Raw genomic sequence first — 26,714 nt, forward strand, 5'->3', positions numbered from 1 at the left:
GCAGAGTTGAGTTTTACACTTAAAGCAGGGTATCAAACTCTTTGTAACGTACAAAAAATAGAGCATATCCCTACCAAAAATCATAGAACTTACTCTTTGACTATAACTCTGTCTGGTAGCAACACTATAGTAGGTTAGGGAAAAGTGTTTTTAAAAAAATCTGTTTACTCTAATCTGGGACCACAAACATTAAAATGACTTTATCATAAAGATCACTTCAGGAAGGAGCTACAGTTGTTTGGATGCCTTAACTCTGCATTTCCATACCATGTTTGCATTTCTGTTAAGTTTAGCCATAATGAACTCCTTGGATTTATACCGCTTTATCCCTGTACTGTACTTTAACCTAAACTACTGCTGTGTCCTCCATCTTAATGTACTTTTTGTCTGTAACTCTTTAGAAATCTGTGTCATACAGAAGCATCTCTATAGATGTGAATGATTCTGGTGCTTCAATGAAAACTGCTATTTAGTAATTGCCACAGGGAAGCCTAGCCTGCTGCCGTCCTCTGAAGACTGTGCCACTTAGCAGATGCTTATGAGTTTGGAGAATTTCAGTGTTTTAAGATGATTTACATTTGCTACATACATTTTTCTATTAAATAAAATATACAAAAAACTCTTCTTAAAACTGTACAACTCTCCAAATTCATGTATTCCCCTGCTGAGTAGCATTTCCTTCATCAATGGGTGTCAAGCAAACAAGCAAGAAAGTAGCTTCCTCCTTTAATAATTTAATTCTTGTATTTATTTTTTAAAATTGGTGATTTATAGATTTGATAATTTGATACAATGGTTAAAATATTTACAAATTAGAGTGCATTTAGTCACATAATGGAGCTGAAGCTTATAGTGACAATGGAATATTTACAAAAGACATATACTGAGGATTACTGCCCACTGAAGGCACGTTTTTAAAGGAAAATACTTTGCTGATGCTATGGTTTATAGTCACGCCTGCTTCAGCCGAGGCAACAGCTAAACTACTAAATTCAGAGAGGAAGCAGGATTTTTTAAAAAAAATAAAACAATAAAAATGAAAAAGTGGAAAAGAAGAGACAGAGACATTCTGTGGAAAGAAGAAAGTCCCAAAAGGCGTGCACACACAATTGGCTGCACTGCAGTTGTGTAAAGGCATGGCTACACTTGCAGATGTAGAGCGCTTTGAATTAAACCAGCCTTTGTAGAGCGCAGCAGGAAAAGTGCTGCAATCTGTCCACACTGACAGCTACAGGTGTACTGGCATGGCCACATTAGCAGCTCTTGCAACGGCCAGAGAGCAGTGCATTGTGGTAGCTATCCCAGCATTCAAGTGGAGGCAACTTGCTTTTCAAATGGGGGGTGGGTGGGGTGGAGTGTGACAGGGAGTGTGTTGTGTGTATGTGGGGGGAGAGAGAGAGTGGGTTCGGGGTGGGGGGCTGAGAGTATGTCAGCATGCTGTCTTGTAAGTTCAGACAGCAGCAGACACTCCCTGTCCCCCGCCTCTCTCTCTCTCACACACAGCATTCCACACTAATGGTTGCTTTGTCTCGGAGCAGATAAGCATGCCGACTGTCAGAAACGGAGCTTTCAAAGGGCATATCCGCATTCCTACAGCAAGTTCAAAACAATGACAAGAGTGGCCACTTGACTTAAGGGGATTATGGGACGTTTCCAGAGGCTGATCAGAGCGCAGTAATGCAACACCTTGTTCACACTGACACCCGGGCATTTCAGCCAAGGCGCAACAAGCATTAATCTTCTCGCCGAGGTGGAGTACCAGGAGCGCTCTAGCCGGGAAGTCAGAGCACTCTACGTACCTTGCAAGTGTGGACAGGTAGTGAGCTAGGGCGCCCAAGGCTGCTTTAATGCACTCTAACTAGCAAGTGTAGCCAAGCCTTTAGTCTTTCCGACCAACAATTAGACATTCAAGTTACTAGCACCAAAAACTTGGCCTGCTTGGAGGTTAACTGCTAAGACAGCTTTAGTAACATGACCCAACTCTGGTAAATCTGACTGATAGAGAGAGATTTTGGAGGGTTGTAGATTTTATTTTTCCCTAGATATCTGAAGCATCAAAATGGCTGAATTGTTGTAGCTACTGCAGAACTCATTATGGCACTTGGATTTTGACAAAGTTATTTTTCTCCTCGTGGTGCTGACAGTAAGAACAATCTTACTACTATATTCAGAAAATAAGCCACAGCTAATGATGGCAAAATGGAGGTACTACTGGAATTCAACTACAGTGTCTTAGGTGTTGTCTACACTAAAATCTTAAATTGACCTATATTAGGTCAACTTACAGCCACACTACCCTCCTTGGGTCCGTGATGCGTGTCCTCACCTGCAGTGCTTCCACCAACCTCAGAGAGGCAGTGTGAGGAGCTGAAAGTCCAGTCTCTCAGCTCTGCTGGCAGCTCCCCATAGACTGCTGGGCTCCTGGCAGGCTGCACCCCACCTCAGCTCCTCATTCCCTATTGGGAGCAGGGGAAGCCGCCCGGGACTTCTCACCTCCACATTCCCTGCTAGGAGTGCAGTGCGGGGGGGGAAGAGGGAGGGAAGCCGTCCATGGCTTCTTGCCCCCAGAAGCGGGATCCAGCTGCCTCGGCTTCTCAGCCCCTCGCTTCCCCCTCTGGGAGCCGGGCAGCCTTGTCAATTTGACAAGACAGCCAACAGCCAGGAGCAGGCACCCAGCCCCCTGGGCTTCTTGCCCTGGCTCCCAGCTGTGGGCAGGCTCCAGCTACCCAGCTCTCCAGGAACACGGGGAACAGTTGGGCTCTAGCTGCCCAGCTTTCTTGTCAATTTCACACTCCTATCCCATTTCTGCTGGAGAAATGAAAGCTCCATGAAAGCCATGACAAGAGAGCTAACAGCCCATGTAATAACAGAGTGTCTACACAGACACTGTGTCACCCTAGCTAAACCATCATAAGCCCTATGCCTCTTGTGGAGGTGGAGTTATTATCTCAGTGTTCTGGGGCACTTACATCGGCAGGACACGGCTGTAGTGTAGACACTGACATGATTCGGTTGATGTAAGCTGCCTTACATCAACCTAACTGTGAATTGTACACCAGGCCTTAGCGTCTAGTGTGAGCTGTGAACCTCAGCCCTAGTAGGAGGAAAAGGAGCATGTTTCAGCCTATAAAGTCACTGTTCACAAGGACCCACCCACAAACACCTGGCACTAATGTGCATTTTACAGTACTTAAACCCCACCCCCCCCCCCGGCAATAATTTATACAGATGTCATTTCCTCTCATGGTGGCCTGAACTTGTTTCTAATGTAGCATTTGGAATTATTTGAAATGGTATTTAAAGAAACCACATATTAAAAATAGTATCTTTAAAAGGGTCCTTGGATAAGCACGGATGTCTAACACACCAAGATTTTCACAAGTTTCAACTATTAAAATGTTTCAAGAAACTCAGAATTTTATTTATATTTGAGATACTCCTTGTGACTTATGGAAGAAATTATACATATTCCAGAGAATATTTACAGACAAATTCTGTCTTGAATCCTTTAATTTTTTCCAGTGTTGCCTCCTTTTCTTATCCTTATTTTTTCAATCTTTTTTCTTATGATTTAACAAACCATATTCTTTTGTTTATGTTTCCCCCCCTTCTTTTATTGCATGCTCACAGCTCAGAGTTCACTTTGTACACATTAGCACATGAGTGGGGATAATGTCAAAACTATCTCCACCTGAACCAGAAACTTTGCATACAATACTTTGGACTAGGGATAAAATATGCTTAAAATCTCTTACTTTAAATAAAAGTCATGTGTACCTTTTTTCTTTTTCATTGGCTCACGGATATCAGGGGATGTTGGAACAGGAGACATATCCATTGGTTCAGTCTCCTCGGTTGACACCTCCACTACTGTCTCTGTTATCACATCTGGCCTCATCGCAGCATGGATAAACTCTGGGGTTGACACACAGGGAGGAACAAAAACTTCCACTAAAGAAAAAAAATGCACAACTCCTTTATTATGTCGTAAATCAAATTATTTACAGCAAAGAACCTGGAAGGGACCTAAGATTCAGGGACCAAATCATGCAAACTTTACATAATTTGTCACTCAGGAGCTCAATCCAGTCCCCAAAACATGCATATAAAAGTCAATGTTATTACACATACGGCAAGGACAGGTATCTAAAAGTCCAATCTAGGTCTCACCAAAGTCAGTAAGAATGTTGCTATTCACAACTGAGGGAGCAGCAACTTGTCTAAATGGCAGAAATAAAACTAGAGTCTTAAATAAACTGTTTGCTGCAAGGTCAGTAACATTGTTTCTTAACATACTAAGAAAGCATTCTACAATATTAAAAATAAGTGAAAGATAAATGGCTGCATTTTAAATCAGATATGTTTAAGTACTTGTGAAACTTTCCATGTTCCTCTTTAAAGCCCAAATTTAACTTTTTCAAAAATGGGTAGGAGTTAAGATGTGGCATTTTGATATTTACTGATGTTAATGGTCCACCAGCACTTTTATCATACACTCCTATTTTCATAAGTTTATAACTTAGCCATGATTACAATTTCTACCATAGAACTCAACACATCATTAAGTTTAATCAAAATGTTACATATGCCTATAGGAGAGTCCCCCCGTCCCCACTTAAAACTATGAAACTGTTTAAAATTCAGCATATTAAAAAAAGAGATTAGCTTACAATTTTAGCTGTATTTTTGCACATGTATTTCAAAAGTAGTTTTTAGGTAAATTTTTGAAGACTGGTCATCTAAAACGTACACTCAGGCTTATAAGTATTTTTTGCTATTTATTAAAAGTAGCCAGATTACCTTTTTTTCAGCTACTGGACATGAACTATTGTCCTCACTTGATTGATTTTCATGTACAACTTGTACCACCGCATAGCACAGGTTGTATGCTACATTATATCACCCAACAAACTATATAGAACATAAGTTTCAGAGTAGCAGCCGTGTTAGTCTGTATTCGCAAAAAGAAAAGGAGTACTCGTGGCACCTTAGAGACTAACAAATTTATTAGAGCATAAGCTTTCGTGAGCTACAGCTCACTTCATCGGATGCATTTGAGCTGTAGCTCACGAAAGCTTATGCTCTAATAAATTTGTTAGTCTCTAAGGTGCCACAAGTACTCCTTTTCTTTATATAGAACATAATGTCTCCAAAGGAGCCATTATGGTTTACCTGGTTGGAAATCTATTTTTTTAATAAATACAGATTCAGCCAAGGAGCCATAACTGTTCTAAACAGGACTCTAGTAGAGTTAGGGGGCAACTATACATTTGTTTATATACATACATGTATTTACACGATAGGAAAATATCTCAAGCAAACATTAAAATATAGCAAAACTCATGAGAAACTTGTAATCCTTAAATATTATTACAGTAATTGAAAAAGGGATAAATTTAGCTACTAAGAACTATGGCCCCAATCCCACAGAGATTTAAATTCATGCACAATTATACATGAGTAGCCCTAATGAAGGGAACAGGGCTAATCACATGCATAAGGTTGAGTACATGCTTATGTTTTTGCAAGATATGTTAATATTATGGATTGGATTTCAACCACAAAAACAAAATTCAAAGTTAAGTTGCAATTAATTAGTTATACTTTTGATATATACATATTTAAACAAAAAATATCCAAGTTGTATTAAATATTTTTAATTGATTTTAGAATGGCCTAAATTGAGGGAACAAAAAAAAAAAATTTTCTCACAACTTTTGAAAGTGGCTTCTTTCCCAAGCATTCAAATGATTTCTACATTCACCAAGTATCTAAACTTTATAATGTGACAGATTCCCATTTGTCTTTATTACAGGTGGGGCTCAGAGCAGTGCCTATTATTAAGGTTGCCCACACTTTCCAACTGTTTTCAGATGCTTATAACTTTGCAAAACTCTTAACAGTTTGAGCTGAAATTTTCATGCCAGGTGTCCAGCTCAGGCTGAATATTTTTGGAATATTTCAGCCACAATAATTCAGTCGTTTCCAAAAATAAGGCTATGGGGAAATATGCTGTTTTGCCCATATAAAAAAAAGATCTGGCAACTTTTTTGTTTTCGTAGCTCCTGCGCTCATCCACTTTGGAAAAGCGACTTGAAATTTGGCAAGGGGTGGGGAGAACTTTTTGTCAGGGACGTGCCTTTTCTATTCCTGTGAAAATACACCCAAATTTGGCCAAGTTATAAATCTCAATAATTGTGGTTCACAAAACTCAGTAGAGACTTGCTACAGCTTCACAGTTAAATTCCCTGAAGATTCCACCTGCACTGAGCATGCTCTAGCCTGGGTTCCAGCAGGACTTTCCCTGCAATTGCAGCTGAGTTGCCATTGGAACAGAGGTCAGAGAATCTGTCTCTCCTGTGCACTCAATGCTCTTCCTGCTGGGCCCAGGCAGCACGGAGGAGGAAACTGCCCTATTCTTCTAGTGCAGAGGAGACAAAAGCCAGAACCAGAGGAGGGAGGGGAGTAGACTGAGACCAGGACCCTGGGGGCAGAGAGAGAGCAATCTTAATTAGGCCTCCATGTGCATAGGGATTATGATACAGTCTTTAATTATGACCACATGATATTTTTTCCACAAGATCCCTGACTCATTCAGTTCACCAAATGAATGGTGCTCATTTAACAAACAGCTATTCAATATTTTGCTTTCAATGTATTGTTTAAACGAGTGATCCCATGCCTTACTTACTGTACACTATTCAAACCCAACTCCAAAGACAGAATTATCTTCGTGGGCTTTCCTATGGCACTCATCATTATGCTGAGTGCTTCACAGATATAAAATTATTTTCACAACACGCCGTAGACATGAGGAAGTATGGTTATCCACATTTTACAGATGGGGAACTGAGGCACAGCAAGATTAAGGTCAAAAGTATCCACTAATTTTGGGTGCCCCAGGTGAGATGCCTAGGATCTGATTTTTCAGAGTGCTTAGCATTATATAGCATTTTATATATTCAAAGCACAGCTTCTATACATGTGAGTTGCAGCTGTGGACACTCAATACTTCTGTGCATCAGACCCAAGGGTCGCAAGTCAGGCACCCAGAAAATAAGGAACACAAAATTGGTGAATACCTGTGAAATGTTTGGTTAAATGATTTGCCTAGCATCACAGAGGGAGGGACAGAATCCAATTATCTAGGGCAGCATTCAACTGCCTTAACCAGGAGATCATACTTTCATCTTCTATAACCTCTGCCTCACTAGCTACACACCTTCCAACTTCTTCAACAAATGAAGCAGGAGTCCTACGGACAACAGACTCCTTCATTCTACAACCCTGATTTATCTCCAGAGTAGGTCCATCCTGTGCAAAAAAAATAGTAGTGATATGACCACATAAAGACTGTATCATAACATATACATATAAGGGGTCCAAATTAAAATGGCATAGGCAACTTACATTCTGGCATTTCCTAACTTTTGAGTGCTTGACTTTGCAGCCTCATTAATGTTCTTTTAATGCAGTTTGTGTGGTTGTATAATTATACTAAGATACATCGGCAGCTACTTTTCAGGGGTGCTGAGAACCCTCAGTTCCCACTGAGTTCAATGAGAGTCTTAGATATCCAGCACTTCTGAAAATTAGACTCACGGCTTCTGTGTATGATTTAGTCTCCTTTGTAATAAAATGGAAAAGTTAAACGGGAATTCTCTTTTAGGAATGTAACTTGGTTCTTTATCAGGCAAATTAGAGGTCAGGTTTAGAACAATTTATGAAACAAAGCTGCCTGGTGTAAGTTTCATGTCTGCAATTTTTCATGCCCAAGGAAGTTTTATGTATAAATCTAACTAAAAATGACATACTTTAGCCTTTATAAAAGGAGAAAAAATCATCATGTATCTCCATTGTGTGTGACAGAAGGGATAATCTATTTAAAGAGTCATGGACACTGAATGGACCATGTCTAACAGAAAGCACTATTTACAATCGTTTTAGAACTACCTCAATGCTTTTGATCCTCAGCTCACTAGGATGAGAAAGTTTCTAGAAGTGAGACATTCCATCTGAAGGAAGAATTCACTGTCACTTCATAAAAGTACCACGGTGCCTATTGCTTTGCAGGGAAATAAGTGTTAGGCAAAGACTTTTCAAAGCTAGCCTACCATTAAAATTAACTAATGTGTCAAGATCCTGCCTCAGAAGGGTGAAAACTGTTAGGAGTATATCCCTTGCAGGACAGAGACACCAAATAAAACCTGTCACAAACCTAGGGAACTAAGACAAATCAAACAATTGTTTTGAAATGAGAAAAATGTATTTAACATCTTACAGTCCTCAATATAAGCAAGCTCTGTGTAAATCTGGTTATTAAATTAGTGAAGGGAGAAAGACCTTATACAATATACAACTGTGGTTGACATACCAGGACTCCTGGCATCTCTCAAGCAGGTAGGAGACTCCATATGAAGCAAAGCCTCTGCAGCTTCAATTGTTTTATCTGTGCAGTGCACATTGCTGCCATGAACTGATGCTTCCACTGCAAAATAATACAAAACATAATCATACAAGGTTATTTATAAGAGGGTCACAGGTGCTGTAATACAACCTCCTTACATGATTCAGCATACATTTGAATTGTGTTGTACAAGGTGAAACTCAAAAGAAATCTGACAGATGTCATTACACCAACGGCTTCATGCTAATAATAATAGAACATGTTTTAGATAGATCAAAGGCAACTAGAAACCAAAGTCCCAACTTCTTAAACTGGATTTTGGTTAGTCAGTTAGAATACAGTTCCTGGTAGGTAACTAAGGGATTACAAGATAAGCCTTTGAGATTTAACTTCTGCCTTAATTTTAAACTAGAAAAAAAATGGATTTTTAATAAGGATAGTTATAGATAAACCGTTGTCTACACAAGGAGTTACTATTTAGATTCATAGCCAAGCATTGTCCCATTAAAGCCCAAGGGTCACCTAGTAATGTTTTCAATTCATTTGGGCAGAACAAGTAAACAACAAAAAATTTAGTTTGCATAACAGATCTATCTGGTTCTATGTTCTATTACCTCACCTTAACTACAACTTCACAGAGATGGGGGTGAGCAGTTTTCTACTATGCAGCTTTACGCTCTTAAGTGAGAGCTGGGAAGAGAGAATGAACTACTGAATATTTCACTTTCAACTTAAATCTTGCAAACACCAAGTTATTAAACAAAAAGTTTTAAAATTAAATCTAGCTGTAGCATACATTTCAAATTATAACTTGGCACAGGACACACGTGTTAACATGAGCACAGCAATAGCATTTTTTCTAATAATAAGCAAGCTGAATTTTAAATTTAAAATATCATTACATTCAAGGCCAATTCTCTACTCCTCTCTTTTGGACAAGATTTTTAAAGCCAGCAGCTCCATAAACACCTGTTGCACATCACTGACACTCTCACCAAGGTACCCTATCCCTCTCCAGTTACTCTTTCCATTTATGGAAATCTGCTCAAAGCTAAATCGTTCCTGCAAGGCAGCCAATGTCTGAGCAAATCTATCTTTAGAGTAAGCAGAGTCACCTATCTCCAGCGTCAATGAACTAAAGAGGATTCAACTAGTAACTCTACTGGAACTTCAAGATACCTATCCAATTACTAAACATCTAGTGAACAACTTAACATCACTTAACTAAAGAGTAAGGAAAATACCCAAACTACAAACTATTACATCTGGTGCAGGAAAAATAAATTGTTCAGATACATACAAAATCATGTGGTACATGGGGGGGGAGGGGGAAAATAAGGTCTCTTTCTAACATGGTCTCCAGTTAATGTTACTAAAAGGCAGGGACTGAGAAATTTACCGAACACCTACTTGCCAAAGAACTGAACATATTAGTCCAGAAGACATATGAGAAGGGCATTATCAACAAGGCCCTGTATCAATGCAGTGTCTTGATGAAAAACCTAGCTCCCCAATCAGCTGGCTACTGACATTTCTAAGAAGGAACTGATCCTAGATTCTAGTTATGGGCTTATTTTTTTGGAGTAGTAGGTGCCTGGTAAATTTGATGTTCCATCACTACTCTATAGCAGCTGGAAAGAAAAAAGAGCCCACTCCAGAGCATCCAGATTGCTGTGAGTTGGAATAGTCTTACTCATCCCCCCTCAACCTTAGCCACTGTAAGAAGAGGAGGAAGGAATTCTCCAATACCCTCCCCACCTTCCTATGGCTGCTATTTTTGGATCCTCCTGCCTCTGCTGCTGCTCCTAACATTTTCCCCAAGCAGCAGCAACTTGAAATTGACATGATGCTGACAGTTTCACTGGTGCCCAGCATTCTGAAGAGCAGCAGTGAAAATTGACCAGTTTTGCACGGTCACTGTCCCCACACATGCAAAAAAAACCTCTATGTAAAAGCTTCCATTATACAGAAGTTGACGGCTCAGCCCCCATACTCAGTAGGTAAAACTTTCCACCAATCAGTCATAAGTAGAAATGCTATTCTAATTATACAATTTCAATTCCACACCAGTCTAGAAATTAAAAATGCCAAGTTATATTTAATGCCGTGTTGTAGCAGTGTTGGTCCCAGGATACTAGTTATATTTTAGATAAAATAGACCCTAAAAAGCTTCCAAACAAGATCTCAAAATTATTCTGATACTTTCCCCCGTGGTCAGCTGTGAAATTTTTCATTTTGTTTTAGTTTGCTTTATCTTGGGAATTATTGTTTGCAGTATTGCTAGTTAGCAGCCTATACCTTTTCCAGATTTATTGTTCTGTACATAAATGCATTATATTAATACAAAACAATTTATGATGGATTTAAGTTCTAAGTAAACTAATTTATACTACTTCTAATTTAATAAAATTGTGTACATCTGTATAAATTTCACATCTGAAGTTGTTAGTCATTTTTTACAGGTGGTACTGGGTTCTGGTCTGCAGTTGATGAGCACTTGACCTATCACAGGAGCAGAGGCACAAAAAATAGCTTCAAATCACTTTTGCACATCCCCAGTACTGGGGTTCTTTGGGTGCCAGTATAGTCCCAGCTGTACGTAAGAGCAGGGGTTCTCAATCTTTTTCTTTTTGAGTCCCCAACCCCACAAAAAATGCTATAAAAACTCCACTGCCCACCTGTGCCAAAACTGTGTTTCTGCATATCCAGTAAATTAAAAGCTGTATTAAATGGCTAGTTACACAGTTAAACACACACAAATAATATATTTTAAAAAATGGACAACAGAGGCACAAAAATTAAATATTTTTTTTTTATTTATTCTGTGAAACTCGTTGAGGGTGCTGATCAACAATTCTGTCAAGACATCGGGGACTATCTTTGACAAGCACATGCACAGGTCATGATCAATGTTCATCCTGATTTGGTACTTCATTTTCATTGATGTCATGGCTGAAAATCTGGCTTCGCATAAGTAGATGGTATTAAAGGGGATCAAAATTTTCAGCACAGCAGAAACAGCACTGATGTATTCATCAGAACACTCGTATCAAAATGTCTCCAGCAGCATGTCTTTGAACCTGGTTTTGAAGGAGCTGTCTGACGAAATGTTAATGAGCTCTTCTAACAGTTTTGATGGCATGGGAATGGAAGTTTATCTTCAATGTTCTCACTGTAGACCACATGTGTGTAGCCATTTCTTCTTTTGTGAGTTCGGGAAAATAATCATTAAATTTGTTAAGCAGACTAGACAGATGCGCCGCTAGCTGAGGTTTAATTACGTCCAAGTCAATGTTCTGTTCCTGAATAAAAGAATGTATGAGCTCAAACATATCAGTAGTGCCCCCACAGACATGAACTTTCCAAAGTTGTAGTTTACTTTTCAATGCCTTAATTCTTTCACGGTGGGCAATAAAATTAATGTTCCCATCTTGCATAGTTTTATTCATCTTATTCATTGAATATGTCTGTAAGGTAACCCAGTTTTGCCAGCCACACGTGATCTCTCAACACTTTGGCAAGTTCAGGATTCTTATCATCTAAGAAAGTACATAACTCTTCCTTGAGATTAAATATAGGAGCAAGCATTCTGCCTCAAGATAGCCATCTCACCTCTGTATGCATGACCAAGGAATGGTGCTCTGTACCCACTTCCTCACATAGTGCAGCAAAACAGCTGGAGTTTGTTGCTCTGGATTTAATAAAATTAATGAGTTACCGCTGCATTCAGAACACTGTGAAGATTGGTTCAATATCTTTTGCAGCAAGCACCTCTTGGTGTAAAAAGCAGCGTGTCCAAATAGCCCAAGATGCAACGGCTTTTATTTTTTGCATAACACCAGACTGCTTTCCGGTCACTGCTGTGGCTCCATCAGTGCAGACCTGAATGCAAGTAGTTCAACTGATTTTGCTGAAATTATAAAATCATCTAACAGTTTGAAAATGTCATCTGACTTTGTTGTTGCCTTGAGCTCTTTGCAAAACAAAAAGTCTTCCTTTATTTCCTTATTACACACACACACACACACACACACACACACACACAGAGGCAAGTAAACAGGACATTTTCTAAATGTCTGTGGATTCATCTAGTTGTATAGCAACATCATTGTCACGCAGCCAATCAATACACTGTGAGACTATATCTTCTGACATAGAAGTGATCCGTTGTTTGACAGTGTCATCTGACATTGGCATTTTTGTCAGTACCTTGGCCTTCTCCTCTCCAAACACTTCCTTTGTTATTTCAATAGCACACGACATTATCAAAGTCTCAGCAATTGTTTGTGATTTTTTTGTTTTAGCAATTTTCTGCACTACTATGAAGGATAACCTTAAAACCTTTTTATCCACAGTAGTTATGGATTTCATTACTGCTTTTGTATCTAGCAGTTCCTTGGCCTTTCGCTTATCCTTATATATTTCATGTTTTGTAATTAAATGTCTCTGTAATTTAGAGGGCATCAAACATTCATTGGACAGTATTTGTGCACAAATTACACACTGCGGTTGAGGTACATCTCCACTTCAAGAACAAATAAAACCAAAATTCAAATAGCTGTCTTTGTATTTCCTAAATTTTACAAGGCTAATAGCTTTTTGTTTCTTAGTCACATCACCTCCTCTGTGTTCTTCACTCCTTATGGTAGCTGAACATGTTGAAGGAAGTTCAGTGTTATCACTCGGTGGGTTTTGTTGTTTTGAAGCCGATGGTGAAATTAAAAACGTATCCATATTTGACATATATTGTTTACGTTTACAACAATTTTCCCTGTCCTGTGTAACTTGTCCTGCTCCGGCTGAAATAGATCCTATACACCTGGTAAATGGAGCTATGTAACCTGCAAGGCTGGTGTTAGACTCACTGGGCCCATGGAAGAAGCAAACTGGAGTGACCCTTGCATGCTCGTCTCTGGGGGAGGAGCAAGCGCTGGGTGAGAAGACACTGAGGCTGACTTACAAGCGGGGTTGCCCCCTTCCCAGGGGCTGATGATGAAGATTGAGCCCCACCTCCCAGAGGCATAGGCTTTGGATTCAGCCCAATGTCAACTGTCATTAAATAATAACTGTTTGACTTCTCCCATTATCTGATCACCCCCCATAATTTCCGCAAACTGAAAATTAAAATTGATAAAAAATATAAAAATTCTTAAAAATTAACACTGATCAGTTGAAATTATTAAAAACAAAAAACCCTGAATTCTGCCAACCCTAAGTACACTATTTTTTTAAACTCCTCTCATCTACCTGTGCATACGTACTATATGTGTAAAATTCTGTAAAGTATTTAAGTAACCATATAAAAGCATCAGACCAAACATTACAATGTCCCCATCTTGATGGACAAAAATTTTCAATCATGTTAGTTAAAAGCCCTTTTAAACGTTCATTAAGACAGACGCCATCACCTTTAAAACCATGTTAGCTAGCCATGCTCTCCCCTAGGCTTCAACACAGCCATCTAACACAGCTTCAAAACTGTTAATGCTCTTTAGGCAGACTAAGAGGGCTTTTCAAACATGCGAAGTTAATATAACTGAACTAACACAATTGCAGGGAGGAAAAAAAAAAATCACCCTATATGGTAATTTTCATTTCTTAATGCCAAACATGTACATTTGTGCTTGATCTCTTAAGAGGCACAGTCCAGAACTCACAGCCCAGGTGGAAGAGAGGTGCTTTTTGTCCTCCTCCCAGGCATTTCTGGGGAGTTGAGCAGCCCTTGTCATAATTCAGATAGCTCCGAGGATCAGTCTCAATTTCAGCAATGTGTCTCAATCTCTGCAGCACTCCCATTCCAACCCCTCCTTTGGCACAGGCTTGTGAGAGGTCCCAGGATGGCAGCTTTATGACTATGTTCCACGGTTCCTGTGCTGGAGGAATCCTTCCCTTCCTGAAACCATTTTAGAGCCCCTTTACATCTCTCCAGTCTCTTTTACACTAGACCAGTTTTGTCAAAGTCTATTTTGGAAAGCCTTTTTAATTTCCAAAATTGTAGTGTGTGTCTGGCAGGAACAGAACCTGGTGAAGCTTTGGAAGAGAAAGGAGAACTATACGAGATATCCTGGAGATTTAACTGGGGAGAAGACTCCCTTTGCCAGCACTGCCATTGTTGCCAAAACAGCAGATGAGACAAATAAGCCAGTTGGCTGACCTTGAAGACACCAAGAGATCTCGGTGATAAAGTAGAGCAGGTCATTAGACTGCACTCCTCACACCACCACCTTTTTTTTATCATGTCACCAGGTAAAAGTGGTGAAGAAGGGAGGAAAAGAGGTGCCCCAATAAAATCCAAAACCAGTCATAAACAAAACAAACACTCTCACAGTGAAAAATAATCCAGAAGGCGCTACACAGCAAATGCCTTTCAACAATATTGAATGACTGGGGTAGCCTACTTTTATTACGTTAGAAACCTCAATTCTCTCTCAACACCTATGATTAGAATACATAAGCGCTACACCATAGTAAGACAATCTCTTTTTATTTGATTAGAAAAAAATACTTCTTTACATTTTTTACCGTACATGCATAGGTACCCATTCAGCGCAAACGGAAATATCTTTATAACTATACTACTAACTTGCATGACTGAAAAACTCAATGTAATAAATATCAATGTACTGATTAATCAATTCAATAAAGACCTAGCTCTGATACCTTAAAAAAATCACCTATGAATGAAGTACTACTTGCCCAAAGGAGACTAAATAATTCACTCATGTGGAGATAAATTTTGCAAAACTGGGTAACAGAATCACAGGAAATGACACTTACCTATTTGGAATAGTTAAAAACTAACATGATGCTCACATTCCGTTCTCTAAACCAAGTTTTATCTTACTACATATATGAAACAACTTGATTCTCTGGCACCTTTTAGACAGTTTATAAAATGATGGCATCTACTGAAATGTTTTTTGGAGAAAAAAATTAATTCCTCTTAAAAAAAAAAAGTTATGAACAATCCAACATGCCGAGTGGCTCTTTCTAATCCCTCACCATTAGGAGAGTTAACAGAGTAAAGAAATCAGGAGAGTTTTAATTATTAAAAAGTAGTAAGTACGTCAGTGTTTCTGTTCACTATTACCTAAATGTCTTATTTAATTTCCATGTTTCTAAACAAACATTATGCACAGTAGATTATACAAGGCTCTCAACAGCTGTAACAAAACACCAAACTTGGTAAATAAGTCTGACAGTGCTGTGCTTCAGCATAGCATGACAGAGCAGAATACTGGCAACGTATCAAGTTTTAAAACTAAGAGCATTGTTACAAATAAAATATAGTAACAAAATGAGCTAAAGCAAACAGAAATAAAGCCTGGATTTTTTTTTTAAGGCTAGTTTAAAAAAAAAAAACAACAATTATGCAACAGATCCCTTCCTGTCTTTTTATCTTGATAGCTATCATTACGTGGTCAACATTTAACTGCCGCAGCTGATTTACAATACCTTATTATTTAATGCTATGTGGCAACTAGAGCAATACTTTAGTGAAGAATTCATAATTCCAAGCATTGAAACTGGACAAATACATGAATGGCAAATATATTCTGAATGATTTCATAAAGGTCTACAGAAGAACATTATTTTATTTCAATATTTCACATAAAAGAGAAAAACTAAATGTTAGTATTTAAATCATAATTTAATTAAATAGCTAAACTGTGTCTACATGTATTCATTTAATACTCAGGAACTTTCAGAACAGAATATGCCCACTTGCTGAAAGCAATTTTAGACTACTGGGTGGTTCTTGATAGAAATTTGTTCAGAAATCTAAATGACAGTTTATTTGTAGAACATTTTGAATTCTAGTAGTCTGAACTAATTACTTTAAGATTATCATCTGAAAAATACTTCAGAGTGATAATGAAATCACTTCAGAAAAACAAAACTGAATAGTAGAAACAAGAATAAATGTTTCCAAACACTAATTTTTGTACAGATATTAGCAAATTATCAGGCCAACATTGAGAGAAATATTTTGCTCTTATGGCCACAATTTTTTTTTTTTTAATTTTAAGATCAATTCATACCACCAAAGATCAGGATGAACTTGAGTCTTGCCACTTTTGGGGTGTGTCTTTGCCCAGGCCTTCGTATAGTAACCACAGACTAGCTAGAAATTTTTGCTCTCAGAAACACGTATTAGAAGACCTCCTGAACAGAAAAGCCAAAGCACTGAAGAGTACAATTCCTTAAGATAAAGGATTGCTTTTCCTAAATCAATTTGACATCATGTAGATACATTAAAATAAGTAGATAAATATGGTGTCTATATACTATGGTGATGGGCATACTAGAATTGTACAGATAGCCATTTTCACGACTGCAATATGAGTATCAAGTAGTTATAGGGTAGCTAAAGACAGACATTGTGCCCACCATTTCTGCTAAGTAAGGAAATACCTTGCAAACATCTAGGCCTATTCTACTCTAAGGAAATTAAACCAGTGAAAGATCCCAGCACATCTATAGAACACTATGTCCACACACAAAAATACCCCAGACAGTCTACCAAGATCTAATAACTGGTTTAAGACACTTTTTAGCAGGCTTAATAAAGTCAGTCAAAATCATCTGGCTGCTACTGTGGATGCACACAAACTGAAAGCATTCAGCTAATGCTCCCACTATTGTCCCCGTGGCTTTGTGAAACCCGCCAGAATGCACTACTTCTGGGAGCTCAGCTAGGATGAATACCCAGCAGGCATTGAAAAATAAACTGTTTAGGATAGGGCTTCTGTAAATGTGAGGCAAAATTTATATTCAGGATGGCTAGTGTGAACACACTATTTATGCTTAAACTGATTCAGTTACAAACAGTTCAATTCTGTAGTCAAGACAAGGTCTTGGGCCACAACCAGCTCACCCTATTCACCTTCGTAAGTCCCACTGAAGTCATTCGGCCTACTCTACTTGCCTAAGGCAACAAGGATTTAATCTTCAAATTGCATCTTTCTAAATGATTTAACACCATTAACAGCTCTAGTATTAAGAACAAAAGATAAAAGAACACTACATTTAAATACACCGCTAGCGTTGATCAGGCAATCCTATCCCTACTATTCTTTGTATTCTCTTGGCAGGCTTAAGATGATTCAGACTTCAGTTGTTCCTAGTTTCATACTCTTTTTTTCCCCAATAGTGAAAACTGCGGTAACCTTGCGGATTTAACCAAATTTAGGTAATTTTATACAGAATATTTTGGTTTGCAAGAGGCAAGTTCTGTTGGCAGGTGAGCTGCTTTTTTTCCTGCATTTTCTTCTTCTTCTAACTCCTATTGGAGTGTCTATTGCTTTTGACTGATGGTGCTTTTTATTTATTATAAATCCAAACACAAATATTGCTCTTTTAAAAATCTGAATTTTAAGAAGTTAAATGAAATAAACAAGCTCATCTTAAATAGTTTCAAGTGTGTATTGGGGACAGGAGAGACGGGGAGTTCTGTGTACAATAGAAAATACCTGATTTTACCAAAAACATTTTAATATTCCTTTAGTACACTGATAGACAACAGAGCATTTACATATCAAATGTGTCCATTGTAGTTGTCTCCCAACGTAAGCAGTAACAATTATTAAATAACATTTTAAAAAAATCAAATCAATATTCAACTTGTCAGAGTCTGATTGAACTACCTGGTGGTGTCTAATTCAAACTCAAAATTCCAGAGACTTCTTGACTCCATCCTGCAAGCCATCCTCCATCGATTGCCTCCAGTTTTAAATACTAGGCCTCTATGAAACCTTCTATGTAACTACTCATGATTAAGGGCACCAGAATTGTATCCTTAAGTTGTAAAGGAAGGACAATGAAGAGAGAAGCATGCCAAATCAACCCAATTGCCTTCTTGACAAGGTTAATGGCCTAGTAGTGGGTGGGGAAAGGGGGGGGGCAGTAGATGTTATATGTCTTGATTTTAGTTAAGCTTTTGACACAGTCCCATATGACATTCTCATAAACGAACTAGGGAAACGCAATCTAGATGAAATTACTATTAGGTGGATATACAACTTTTTGAAAGACTGTACTCAAAGAGTAGTTATCAATGGTTTGCTGTCAAACTGGGAGGGCTTATCTAGAGGGGTCCCACAGGGGCCAGTCCAGCCTGGTACTATTCAATATTTTCATTAATGACTTGGATAATGGTGTGGAGAATGTGTGTATAAAATTTTCAGAGGACACCAAACTTGGAGGGGTTGCAAGCACTTTGGAGGACATGATTAGAATTCAAAACAACCTGGACGAATTGAAGAATTGATCTGAAATCAACAAGATGAAATTCAATGAGGAAGGAAAAATCAAATTCACAACTAGAAAATGGGAATAACTGGCCAGGCAGCAGTACTGCTGAAAAAGATCTGGGGTTTATAATGAATCACAAACCGAGTATGAGTCAGGAATGTGATATGGTTATGAAAAAGGCTAATATTCTGGGCTGTATTAAGAGGACTGTCATATGTAAAACACAGGAGGTAATTTTTCAGCTCTGTTCAGCATTGGTGAAGCCTCAGCTGGAGTACTGTCCCCCATTCTCGGCAGCATACTTTAGGAAAAATCCATACAAATTGGAAAGTCCAGAGAAGAGCAACAAAAATGATAAAAAGTTTAGACAACCTGACCTATCAGGAAAGATTAAAAAACTGGGCATATTTAGTCTTGAGAAAAGACTAAGGGGGAACCTGAAAATGCTCTTCAAATACATTAAGGGCTGCTATAAAGACAAGTGTGATCAACTGTTCACAAGGTTCACTGAAGATAGAACAAAAAATAATAGGCTTAATCTGCAGCAACAGAGATTTAGGTTAGATATTGGGAAAATCTTTGTAATTATAAGGGTAGTTAAGCTTTGAAATACGTTTTGAAGGGAGACTGCAAAATCCCCATCAATGGAAGCTTTGAAAAACAGGTTGGACAAACAGCTGAGAAGTGTCTAGATTTACTTGGTCCTGCCACAGTGCAAGGGGCTGGACTTGATAACTTCTCAAAGTTCTATCCAGCCCAACACTTCTATGATTTTATACCTGACATCACAGCCCTAATGATTAAGTCAGCAGTAAAATGTTTATACTGTATCCCAGCTTTAATTTGTTCTTAAAATGCTAATGAACATGGATTAATCTTTGTTTTCAAATATTTCTAAATACATTTCCACGTTTTTGTATGGTATAATTTTGTTGTCATTCATGAAATATGTTCCAGAAGGCATGCAACACCTTAAAAATACTTTAATTTTAAGTCAAAATTTGTACAATTTACAGTTTAATAAAAAAACAGGGCACATTATGTAGATTTATGCCTGACTTTGTATACATTTAACAGCATTCCAGACAGGTGTGAAGTCTCCAGTCTCAATACTTTAACATGAATTCTGTCTGTACATCATGGTTTTATAGATAAGGAGCGGTTATGGGAATGAAAAAGAAAAGTGTTAATACTGTACCTTTACAGACATGCAAATAAAATTTATTTTTATATAGACTTATAAATGAAAGAACATTAGCATCCTTCAGCTGGTTGTGCAGATAATTCCTTGGAACAGTGGTTCTCAATTTTTTTCCATTCTAAGACTCTTTCTATACAAGGACACTGCCTTCCCCTTGCTTCCCAGTTTCTCCAACCCATCTTCCTGGGACCCCATTCTCATTTAGCAATATTGGAAGGGCAATGTCACAACCCTGTTACACCTGTTTGAGACATACATATACACAGACAAGTTGAGAACCCATTATTTTGAAAAATTATAACACTGCTGTATTTATAATTATTTGCAAAAAAAAAAAAAAGTAATAATTTCACTCAGATACTCTGTCACCCTACGCAGGTCCAACCACTTTTTTCTTTATTCTCCTCGCCTCCACATTGAATATACAGGATGGTGGCTTCAGTGTATAAGTGATGACCAAATGGAATTTCCCTGGGATATGCTTTAGTTGACTGGAGGCATCACTGTTGAGCTACATAAGATTTCCTCTCTCCGTGGTCTGGAGATGCTACTTCATTACATTCCCAGTCTCTCTCTTTTTTTTTTTTTTTTTTTTTTTTTTTGCTCAGGAGCCACAAGAACCTATGCCTTCTATACAGCTAGGGGTGAATAAAGGTGAAAATACATGGTTTTGGGCCAGGAGAACTCAAGATTTGTATCCAAGGGGGGGACCCACCACCATCCTCCATAAAAAGTGGGAAGCAGGATAGCAGTGGCAGCAAGGCAGTAATGCTAGAATAATTTTCATTTACTGTAGAAGATCCTTTGGTTGAAATGAATGTGATCCCCTTAATCCATCACTGCAGGTGGGACAGCAAAACCACTCAAGTGATATTTTAATCACAGGGATGTTAAGGAGACAGCTTTCAGTTCGGCTAGACTACAGAGAGACTTAAGTTTGCAGGTTTCTCTGTTAATGTAACTGTAGAAGTGTGTTTTGTATGTCTGTAAAAAGTAAAGGAGGACTTGTGGCACCTTAGAGACTAACGAATTTATTTGAACATAAGCTTTCGAGAGCTACAGCTCACCTCATCGGATGCATTTGGTGGAGATTTTTTTCCACCAAATGCATCCGATGAAGTGAGCTGTAGCTCACGAAAGCTTATGCTCTAATAAATTTGTTAGTCTCTAAGGTGCCACAAGTCCTCCTTTTCTTTTTGCAAATACAGACTAACACGGCTGCTACTCTGAAACTTGTATGTCTGTGTAGCACACCATGCCCAACGCTTTCCATTACGTTCAGTCTGCTGCAGACCACCGTAGCCCCTGCCGCACATATACCCTGCTGGGGGGCGTGGCGGGAAGGTCGAGCCTTTCTTCCGGGGCCGTAGGGGGAGGATGTTGAGGCAGGAGCCCCACGCGCGCTGGTGAAGGAGCGAAGCTGCCCGCTGCAGAGCCAGTGCCTGAAGCATGGGTGCAGGGATCCAAAACCCGGGCTGGGCCCGCTCACTACAGCTCCAAGCGAGGGGCAGGCAAAAGTCACTCCCACCCCACGAGGAGACTGCCCGCTTCCCTCGCCTCTGGCCGGAGTGACACTGAACTTCTCCCGCGGCCAAGCAGGGAGACGGCTGCCAGGCAGCAGGGACGGCCCCGTCCCAACCGCGCCCCCCCCCCGCACTCAGCCATCCCCTTACCCCCACCCCCCACTTCCGTGTTTACAACCCTCTTCCCTCCAATTCCATACGCGCATTGTCAGCGCCACGGGGAGCTGCCGCTCACCCTCCTACCCCGCTCGCATTGGTCCGGCCGGGCCGAGCCCCGCCTCCAAAGACCTCAACGTTCTGATTCCGAACGTCCCCGGTAGTTGATTGGTGAGCGGGGCTCTCACTCCCCCCGAACTCGGGCCCCTGAGGGTGCTCGGCGCTTCCGCTATAGGGTTTTGTGGGGGAGGGGGAGACTGACTTTCCTTTATCACCCCGGGCACTACCCCCCCCCGGCCGCACACGTGGGCCGGGCCATCTCCCTGCAGCTCCCGAGCCTGCCCCGCCTCAGCAGCACAGATCCCAGCCTCTGCGAGAGGGGAATTTAAAGGGCACAGGAACAACGGGCTCAGGGTACAGCACCCCCGGGCCGCACGAAGCCCGCCAGTCCGAAGAACGGGGCAACTGCCCCCACCCCGACCAATGCAGGGAGCGGACGAGTGTTTGCGCGGGGAAGCGGCTGCCCACGGCCTCTCTGCTCAGACAGCGTGGCGGCAGCGGCGGGAGGAGGGACGGCAGGGAGGGAGGAGAACGGACAAACCCACACACTTCCTGGTTGTCTCCCTAGCAGCACAAACCCCACAAAACTCCGCTACCCGCCCCGACACAACTTCCCCGAAGGCAGGGGCTCCCCTGCGCAGACACAGGTGCCCGCCGGCCTGCTACCCAGCCCCATGCCAACCAGGTTGCTACCCAAGGTGATCACTTCCTGATTTGTCCTCCATTGCTTCAGCCCCAAGGGTGCGCAGCTACCCTCGCAGCCTCCGCCGCACAGCCCCGAGGCGGAGAGGAAACTTGTGCGGGGTACCTACCGGCTCGGATGAGCAGGTCGAGCTGGTTCGTGGGCCCCTCATGCAGCGAAGTCGCCATGTTTATGAGGCTGGAGCGGCTTCACATTGACTCGCAGGGAGCGCAGAGCGGGCTGGCTCGGTCACACGCGGCCCCAACGCGGGGCGGGCACACGGCGCGGATCCTTCCGCACACCGAGCGGCCCGCCAGCCAGCCCAGCGCGGGTCACCCCCACAACACAACGCGGCGGCAGGGGAGCGCTTCCTCCAGCACAGCACACGCGATCCTTCCGCCGCCAGCCTCAGACAGGAAGTGGCGGGCTGCCACTCACAGCAGCAACAGAGAGCAAGCGACGGAGCCCGCGGCGCGGGAGGGGGCAAGCGCAGGCCGGGAAACAGACACCTGCGGCTGGGGAGGAGGCAGGGGAGTGGCACCGCTGCCGGCTGCACCGAGTAGCTAATGCTGTGCCCGGTTCCCCTCGACAGGCTCCGGCAGCCCGGGGCAGGTCCCAGCATTCCCTTGGCTAACGCTGCAGTCGCAGCCCTGCACAGCTCGCCGGTGCCCCGGTGCAGAAGGCAGGACTCCGCACTAACGCAGCGGCCCTGCCTTGGGTGTCTGCGGACTGTGGGTAGCGGAGGCTCGTGCCCATTGCGCTGCGGAGCATCCTCGCCGCCCTTCTCAGCTCAGTTGGGAGCAGGCAGGTGAGCGACAACTTTCCTCAAACGTCCCCGCTGTCAGCGAGGTGGCACCTGCTCGGCAGGCGAGAGCCAGCCCCGAGGAGGGCCAACGGCGGGTCCCTGTGCAGAGAGAAGCGAGTCCGGGGCCGACAGGAAGGATCGCGCAGAATGGCAGTAGGCTCCTCACCCGTGCTGTCAGCGAGGCGGCTTTGCTCATGCAACGCATCTTCCTCCGAGGAGTCTAGCCTTTATATAGAAGGGAGGGAGCTTCGTCCCGTTAGGTGTCCAGGCTCTGTCTCCCCATTCCTCCTGGAGCACAAGCCCCTCGGGCCCTGAGGAGTTGGAGATCATGAAAGGCTTCCCAAACGTCCGCAGACCAGAATCAGGAAGACATATGAAAGTCAGCCGCAGGCTAAAATGCATTCTTCCAGCACTGCCTTGTTGCCTATGTCCATTCCAAAGTAGTTTAACAAAGAAACTTTGCAAGAGATTGGTAAATTAGGTTGAGATTCAGTTCCACAAACAAATTCGGGATGAGCCTTAGCTACTGCCATGGATGTATTAAAAAAAAATTAAGCTGTCCCACAACTCTAGCCTAACTGCTAAACTCTGTTTACCTTCACCTTTGACTCAGCCACAACAGATGACTATTTCAAAAGAACTGGGATTATATTATAATTCACTGTAGTCTCACATTTCATAAATACGATGAGTTACTTATTCAGATTTGGCAGAAATATTTTTTCTGGACCAGCTAGCTCTGTGAAGTGCATCTCTAAGCCTTGTTGATAGAAGATGTGCCAAGGTATAGCATTTCTCCCACTGCATGTAGAGTTCCTCCACCTGACAATAATTCAATCATAGCATCTATTTAAGATTCTGATTACTGAGGGAGACCATAGATACACGGAGGTTGATAGCTTCCATCAGTCTTAGAACTGGAAGACTCCAACAGCTTTATAACCTTCATAGAATATCAGGGTTGGAAGGACCTCAGGAGGTCATCTAGTCCAACCCCCTGCTCAAAGCAGGACCAATCCCCAACTAAATCATCCCAGCCAGGGCTTTGTCAAGCCTGACTTAAAAACTTCTAAGGAAGGAGATTCCACCACCTCCCTAGGTAACGCATGCAAGTGTTTCACCACCCTCCTAGTGAAAAAGTTTTTCCTAATATCCAACCTAAATCTCTCTAGGAATTGTGAAAAGTTCCAGGTCTTGTCCTAGGCAAACTCCAGGTCTTCATTTAGGCAAATGAAAGGCAGCCACTGTGCACTGAGTTTTCTATGAGAAAGATCATGTGCAAACACAGGTCTAGCTACTAGTTGTCTACCAAATAATGGCATGACTCTTAGGAAATTTTAACCCTTCCCACCAAATCAGGTTAAATCTCATAGCAAATGAGCTGTCCTTAGATTAGCAACTGTAGGCACCTTGATCAGTAAGCATTTTGACTTTAAGTAGTGCGATTCTACTCTAAAAACTTTAATATCTAAAGATAATTCAGAGCAGATTACTTAGTGGAAAAATCCAGCCTTTCACTGCCTGACATGAAAGGAAGTACCTACAGAAGCGATATTGAGAGAATTTCCATCCTTTGTTTACTGATCAGAGTCCACCTATAAACTATACTGTAATCTGAAACTGAAACAGTGTGTACTGGGAGCAGTTATTAACATCAGCAAAATTATGCTACATATTGAAGTTTTTTCAACAGTGTCTCACTGTGACTGTAAAAAGTACCCAACTGGGTATAAGCATTATATCCAGTGCACTAGTACTTTTCAGAAGGAATCTTTATCTAGACCAAGGGTTCTCAACCTTTTTCTTTCTGAGGCCCCCCACAACATGCTACAAGAACTCCAGGGCCCGGTGGGGTGGGGGGACGACGACTCGGGCATAGGCATAGTTTGACTTCTATTTTGGGTAGGCAGGGGCCAGCTCTGCACAGCAGCATCTGGGGAGGGAGTGCCACTTCTCCCTGACTCACCTCAGCAGGTTGCCTGCTTGTCGGGTGGAGGGTACAACCAAAAATTATAACTCAAAAGGTGAGGGGCTCACCTCAAAAAGTTTGAAAAAAGCTCAGGGAGAGGGATAGCTAGGGGCTCTGTGTGGGCAGGAGGGTAGCTCAGGGTGCAGGAAGAGGGGGATAGCTGGGGCTGTTTGCCAGGAGAGAATGGGGGGAGGGGGCGGGAAGAATGTGCGGGAAGAAAGCTGCCCCAGGACTGCCATGCTTTGTGCTGTAGTTTTTTTGGGGGGGGAAGGCAACAGCCCCTGTGCCCCCCAACTCTGCACATGGGCTCAGGGCTTCTGCCCCATGGAGAGCACTGGGGCTTGGGGCTCCAGGATTCAGCCCCACTGCTCCCAGCTTCAGCCCTGCAGGGGGACACTTGGGATTGGAGCTTCAGCCCCATGGGAAGTGCTGGGGCTCAGGCTCTGGGTTTTAGCTGTGGGGACCGGTGGTCCCCCAGAAAGGGTTCATAGACCCCCTGTTAAGAACCGTTGATATAGACGGTATGTTTTGCTCAAAGCAGTTTCTTTCATACATCTGCCAGCTACACAGGGGCCCATCTAGTGTAGAGTAAGTGTCCTCCGATGGCTTCCCTTAACTTTTTTAGAAGGGGTCTCTATTCCTTCTATCAAGTGTTGTGTTTTGGTTTTTTAAATATAGCAGTCACATCAGCCAGAAAGTTCTAGAAAGTCATAAGAACGGCCCTACTCGCTCAGACCAAAGGTCCATCTACCCCAGTATCCTGTCTTCTGACAGTGCCCAGTGCCAGGTACTCCAGAGGGAATGAACAGAACAGGGTAATCATGAAGTGATACATCCCCTATTACTCATTCCCAGCTTCTGGCAAACAGAGACTAGGGGCACCATTCCTGCCCATCCTGGCAAATAGCCATTGATAGACCTATCCTCCATGAATTTATCTAGTTCTTTTTTGAACCCTGTTATGGTCTTGGCCTTCACAACATTCTCTGGCAAGGAGTTCCATAGGTTGACTGTGCATTATGTAAAAAAAATACTTCCTTTTGTTTTAAACCTGCTGCCTATTAATTTCATTTGGTGACCCCTAGTTCTTCTGTTATGAGAAGTAGTAAACAACACTTCCTTATCTACTTTCTCTACACCAGTCATGATGTTATAGACCTCAATCATATCTCCCCTTAGTTGTCTCTTTTCCAAGCTAAAATGTTCCAGTCTTATTAATCTCTCCTCATACAGAGGCCGTTCCATACCCCTAATCATTTTTGTTGCCCTTTTCTGAACCTTACCAAGTCCAATATATCTTTTTTGAGATGGGGTGACCACATCTTCACATAGTATTCAAGATGTGGACGTACCATGGATTTATATAGAGACGATATGATATTTTCTGTCCTATTATCTATCCCTTTCTTAATTATTCCCAGCATTTTGTTCGCTTTTGGGACTGCTGCTTCACAGTGAGTGGATGTGTTCAGAGAACTATCCACAATAATTCCAAGATCTCTTTCTTGAGTGGTAACAGCTTATTTAGACCTCATCATTTTATATGTATAGTTGGGATTATGCTTTCCAATGTGCATTACTTTGCATTTATCAACATTAAATTTCATCTGCCATTTTGTTGCCCAGTCACCCAGTTTTGAGAAATCGTTTTGTAACT

At 41.5% G+C, this 26,714-nt stretch overlaps 1 protein-coding gene across 8 annotated transcripts in view; it reads right to left on the reverse strand.

Moving 5' to 3' along the window:
• The window catches only part of ELF2 (E74 like ETS transcription factor 2), a 67,405-nt gene that overhangs the window by 11,723 nt on the left and 28,968 nt on the right, over window positions 1-26,714 (reverse strand). For 6 of the 8 annotated variants that reach the window (XM_043512739.1, XM_038398696.2, XM_038398695.2 and 3 more), the window contains 2 exons: window positions 8,375-8,488; window positions 3,778-3,951 (listed from right to left, as the gene is read on the reverse strand). In XM_043512739.1, coding sequence (XP_043368674.1) covers window positions 3,778-3,951; window positions 8,375-8,488 — 288 coding nt within the window. Of the gene's footprint in view, window positions 1-3,777; window positions 3,952-7,953; window positions 8,054-8,374; window positions 8,489-22,413; window positions 23,786-26,714 lie in introns of those variants that run through there. The other 2 variants (XM_038398698.1, XM_043512741.1) reach the window with 2 other exon arrangements.

The sequence above is a fragment of the Dermochelys coriacea genome, chromosome 4 (genome assembly GCF_009764565.3).
Source record: "Dermochelys coriacea isolate rDerCor1 chromosome 4, rDerCor1.pri.v4, whole genome shotgun sequence".
Lineage (NCBI taxonomy): Eukaryota > Metazoa > Chordata > Testudines > Dermochelyidae > Dermochelys > Dermochelys coriacea.